This window comes from Silurus meridionalis, chromosome 14, assembly GCF_014805685.1.
Source record: "Silurus meridionalis isolate SWU-2019-XX chromosome 14, ASM1480568v1, whole genome shotgun sequence".
Taxonomy (NCBI): Eukaryota; Metazoa; Chordata; class Actinopteri; order Siluriformes; family Siluridae; genus Silurus; species Silurus meridionalis.
Window position 1 is genome coordinate 8,906,935 of NC_060897.1, and position 5,490 is coordinate 8,912,424.

A 5,490-nucleotide genomic window follows, 5' to 3' on the forward strand; every position below is an offset into this window, starting at 1 on the left:
TATCTTGGAAACCTTTACAATGATCTCTATAAAATACATTTACAATATTTGAATTATCAGGAAAGAATGATAGAAACATCCTTGCATATTCAACTTTTTGATTCAAAATGGTAGTATTAATGAATATTTGCGTGTCCCATCGAAAACATACACACACACACACACACACACATAATATATATATATATATATGACCATTTTTAAATTAAACTATAAACAAAATATTGTGCAACCCTAAACCCTGGGTTAAGTAAATATTAAAAAGCAAGATTAAAAGTTTCAACGATTTTGGGAATTGCTTACAGTAGATCTACTAAAATAAAAATTATAATAATAATTAAAAACATTACAAATGGTTGCATACAGTGACTTAGCAAATGCCACTTATAGTGATAGAAGATTTAGGGCAAAATCTAGCAAAGATTACAACTGAAAGCTCATCTTCTGATATTAAGACTGCAAAACTGTTCTTAATGCTAATTGTACACATCACCTCATGTTATCTAATGTATGAAGATGCATATGGTTTAGCTTTATAAATGACCCCAAGGACTAAGATAGCAACAGACTGAAGAACTCAAGGCAGTGCTAGGTTTTTCTTTTCTGGCAAAAACATATCTAACTTGTCATAGAAAGTGTACAAATAGAAAAGTAAGAACAGAACGCACTGACATCCTGGAAGCAATAGATTGGGCATAGATATCTAATCTGCATAAATAAATGTGACTGTTAGAGTGCAAAGTATGATGGCACAATATTTCAAAGTTAATTTTTAACAGGGTAGTTCTGACCTAGAAAGTGTGAGACAGAGATGTTTTTTTTTAGCAAAATTCTGCTGCTTAGCTGAACTAATAGTGTAAATATTTACAGTACCAAGTTTTTCACTCTCACATGACATCAGTTACACTCAGAGCCACAAACCAGATATTTAAAAAACCAAAAGCCAAGAATAAAAAACACTAAGAATGTGGTGGTTTTGTAGAGGACTGGGTTTATCACTACATACAAGAAGACACCCAGATGCTTTTCAGAACAAAAAGTAATAATTAGATAAAAAAGAATGAGAATCAGCACAAACTGGTGGTGTGCCTATGAACTGAACAGGCTGAGACAAATACACAGCAGGACGAGTTGGCACTGTTTGTCTTTCTGACGTTAAAGCAAGAAATATGCAGAGGAGTGTCTGCTGTGTGCACACTCACTGTAGTCATAAACACATGGTGCAGCTTGTGCTGTGGAATATTCCAGACCTCAGCATTAAGGCTCACACACTCAGTATTTCTGTGTTTGGTCAGACCCAAAACATAGGACATTTACAGGAAGCCACAACACTCATCTAAAAATATACAACAAAGAACACTGCACACTACTCACTAAATGTGAATCAGGAAACCATCTAAATGCATTTCGAAACTCCACAGAAAGTATTTGTAAGAGAAACGTGTCATGTCTCAAGTGTGTCACGTTTTCCATGCACTGCACACACTCGGTGTAAACACACAGGACTGGATGTAGGGCAGAGTGAAGCAGAGCTGTGGAGGTAGCTTTGGAAACAAAGTACTATTTTCAAGATTACACAATAAAAATAGAGCGGGGGAAAAAAAAGTAAACCATAAAATGTATCATGTATTACATGTAATAAGAACTGATACAAAAAAAAAAAACTATATAATGTCATTCGATGCACATTCTTATAAAGAAAACTGACAAATCAAAGTGAAAAAAAAGGCACCAGAGAAGCAATTAGAACACATTCTTTAGGTTTTCCCAAGTTTCTCCACTGTCCTGTTGTAATAAACACCATTCTTCCAGGAGATATTTCTTCAGTTGGTCTTTTGAAGATGGTGGAATGTGCTTTCTAAAATGTCAGTACAAACTTATTAAAACACCCAGTGAGCCCTCATGCCTGTGGTTTGAGGTGTAATCATCCATTCCCATCATGAAGTCCCACAGGATAAGCATTCTAAACCTTTGAGCAAAACAATTATACAATTATGGTCTGTGCTTCTAGGAAAGAGTATCTCTAGTATAAGTCAGTGGGACAGTCATAGACAACATATAGAACCTTGATGATATTTATTCACAGAAAAATGAATGTGACATTTTAATAGACTCGTATAGGTCTCATTTGAAAAGAATAAAACATTAAGAAGGTTAGAAACTACAATCAAATCTATTCGCATAGCAATATAATATGATATCATATCAAGATATATTTGGGACATGTAGAAACAACTATTACAAATATTGTACATTTATCCTGATCCTGGTTGTTATGGATCTAAAGAATCTCTATATCTCGAGAACATGAGGCATGAAAACCAGTCAACCACTTACCACTTAACCACTCATACACCATCATTTAAAGCCAGTGGAAAGACACCTGTTACAATGCTTTTGAGAAGTGGCAGCCAATCTAAGAACCCAAAGAGAACACACACATACATATAAGGAGAATATGCAAAGCTCCCCACAAACTGTAGCCCAAGCTCAGGAATAAACCAGAAAGTGCAACCAAACCATCCCAGCCAAATGCCTACACCTACACCACAAACAAAGCGCACTGCTTTTTATTTTGATTCATCTTTGCACAAAGGTCATATTCCTGTGCACAATTATTCAGCTGCATCAACGAAAAGAGGCAAATTCTACATAGCAAAAGAGCAAAGTCGATAAGTTTACTCCTATCATTTTAAAGTGACTGTTTTTGCATTGCCACTGCAACAGTCTCACCCTGGCAACAAAAACATGTCACATACTCTGCATGTATTATTGCATATATACAAATTGCTTACATAATACAATAATATTATATATTATTACATACATATAAACTGTATATGCTATAAACAATCACATCACTTCTCTTCATACCTCTTCATTTCCAGCATTGTTTAAGTTCAAGCATGAACATTTTCTGTTCATGTTTTTTACCCTGATGCAATTCTGATACACACTCACCATTTTACACAACTTCAACTATTATCAAACATCCAAATTTAAACTACGCTATGAACATGTAGAGCTATTTTATACTCTGACACTCTGCAGTCACATGAGGAACTGTGCAACTTGTGTTAATAGCTGAGCAAATATTATGAATAATGTAGGTTTGTGTGCATTGTAGTGATGCTGTTATAGGGAAATATGCAATACAAATTTCACTTTATATTGTACGCTATACTTGTGCACATACAAAACCCGAACATGAAAAATAACAAAATATTAGTTTCATCTTGAAAAATTCTCCAAAAAAAACTATCTTTAAAATGTAAATGCTGTGTATAAAAAAACAAAACAAAACAAAAAAAACCCCACATCCGACTGTCAGTAGAATGGTCATGTGAGAATTGGCTAAACACACACAGGTGCGGTCAAGAGAAACAAACATTAACAACTGTAATCAAACCCACACTCTTTAACACAAACAAAAAAAAAAAAAGAAAAAGAAAAGGGTCACACCCAGAACAGCAAAATATAAGCTTTTACTGGTCTCAACAACAAAATCATTGGTCAGAAAGAAACCTACTGAGACCTCCTGTGCCAACATTTGCTTGTTTTCTTTTACTGAGGTGAACTGTATGGAGAAAAGCTAGAAACAGGGAAATTCACTTATATGTTCTATTATGTAAAAAACAAAAAACTTTATAAATTGTTTGGTGTAATTTAACACATGTAGGTTCACAAATGTATTTCAAATCCTTATCTAATGTTTGAAAAAAAAAAGATGTCAGAAAGAAAAAAAAGTTTATCATGTTTAAACATTTAAAGACATAAAATCTATCCCATACTGTTACTTTATCTGTTTGTTTTTATTCTTCGTCCATTTCCTTTTTGGTCAGGCGTGTATGCTTGACATGGATCTAGAGAGTGGAGGAATGGTCTGATTGCTAGAAAACATCTGGGATAGAGAAACACCCTTTTCATCCCTGAATAAGAGAAAATGCAAACAACTTGTTCATTTCTTTTAAAGTAGAAAGTTAACTAAAGTAAAACATCAACTAAAATGTTATTCATAAAATCCCTATAGAAACAATAAAGTCAATTGAGGACAAAACAAACAAGGTCATCTGATAATGGTATCTTTCGATATGGCATGGGCTCTTTAATGAAACATTAACTCCAACCTGATGCAACTCTGTGACTCAGGCAGTAAAGGAGGAGAGGAGGAGCTGCTGCTCTTTATATAAAGCCTGGGACACAAAGCCCAACATAAACAACACAACGTGGAGCAAAGAATCAGCGTCAGAAGCCAGAGCTTTGTCCAGCTTTGACTTTATTTAAACTTTTTTTTCCCCCTACAGCACTTGAGTGCAGCTGAGCACCATGAGTCACGTGGAGGTGAAGAACCTGAAGCCCACCACCTTTGAGGATCAGTATTATGACGAATATGAATATTACAATCTGACAGACAGACACACGGGTAAGTAACTCTAAATTAGCCCAGTCTCATTGTTAGTCCGGATTTAATCTTTAAACACAGGTTTCCTTCAGCACACTTCACCAATGTGTTCACTAGTAGAGAATCAATGCTGCCTTCAAGTGTTGCAGGAATGTTCGTAAATGAAAGTTTCCCCGTCGAAAACCTCTTAGAGTCGTAATTACAAGCAAACCTCATAAATAATAATGACCCAAAGTTATATAGCATTTACTTGTTAACCATGACACGGTGATTCTTTACTTTTATAAACGTGATAAGTTTTCTTTTAGTATGCATAAACTAAACCATAAACACTGTTTTACACCTATAGGTTTTTAGGCAGATTCTTAAACCAGGATACTTAAACAAACAAACAAATGCATTGTATTTAGCGCACTATATTATAACACTTTTTTAGTTTACTTGCATGCTGTTTTGAGGAGATAGCAGGCATTCCCCCGAGTTTAACCCCAATTTTCTCGTGTGTCCACTAGAGGGCGCGAGCCGCAAAGGCAGGACGAAGAAGGAGGCCAGCTGCAACACGAACCGCCACAACCCTGGCGGGCACGAGCGCAAAATCGTCGAGAAGCTCCAGAACGCGGAGAAGAAGGCCAAAGAGTGAACTAAACAGGTAAACTAACATCACATGGGTGCATATTTTGTAAATAAGCAGTTGCATGAACGTAAGCGTCATTAAAAAAAAAAAAAAAAAAAGTTTTGAAGTTTCTTGTCTGCTTTCAGATTTGTTCGGACGGCTTAATATGGAAACCGACCTTTCGGCGCCTTGGCGTCAGATTTCAAAAGGCAGAAGATAATCGACGTGCCCTTCCGGTACGAGTCTGCTGAAATGACCCTCGGTGGCCTGTTTGGGGGGCTTTATACGCGGTTTTGGATGTGCGCATGCGCAACACACCTGAGCAAGCGGGCACAGGACGCATTGATGAGCGCGTGCAGGATGGTCAATGATACCTTTTTGGTGTTGGTGGTGTTTTTTTAAACAAACGTTTTTATATCACAGACAAAATACTAAAACTGATGAGAAATAAAGACATTTTACAAAGACCTTTAAA

General features: G+C 36.0%; 1 protein-coding gene across 1 annotated transcript; it reads left to right on the top strand.

The window, feature by feature from the left end:
• The first annotated feature begins 4,198 nt into the window (after positions 1-4,198).
• nupr1b (nuclear protein 1b) lies at positions 4,199-5,490 on the top strand. Its single transcript, XM_046866703.1, has 3 exons — positions 4,199-4,423; positions 4,915-5,051; positions 5,162-5,490. The coding sequence occupies exons 1-2, from the start codon at positions 4,327-4,329 to the stop codon at positions 5,040-5,042; spliced, it is 225 nt and encodes a 74-aa protein (XP_046722659.1). The 5' UTR covers positions 4,199-4,326; the 3' UTR covers positions 5,043-5,051; positions 5,162-5,490.

What these genes read in the sequence shown, in the direction of transcription:
- nupr1b (XM_046866703.1), top strand. Translation starts at nt 4,327, where the DNA reads ATGAGTCACGTGGAGGTGAAGAACCTGAAGCCCACCACCTTTGAGGAT. An exon ending in TCTGACAGACAGACACACGG is followed by an intron (nt 4,424 to 4,914) that starts GTAAGTAACTCT and finishes TGTGTCCACTAG; the next exon opens with AGGGCGCGAGCCGCAAAGGC.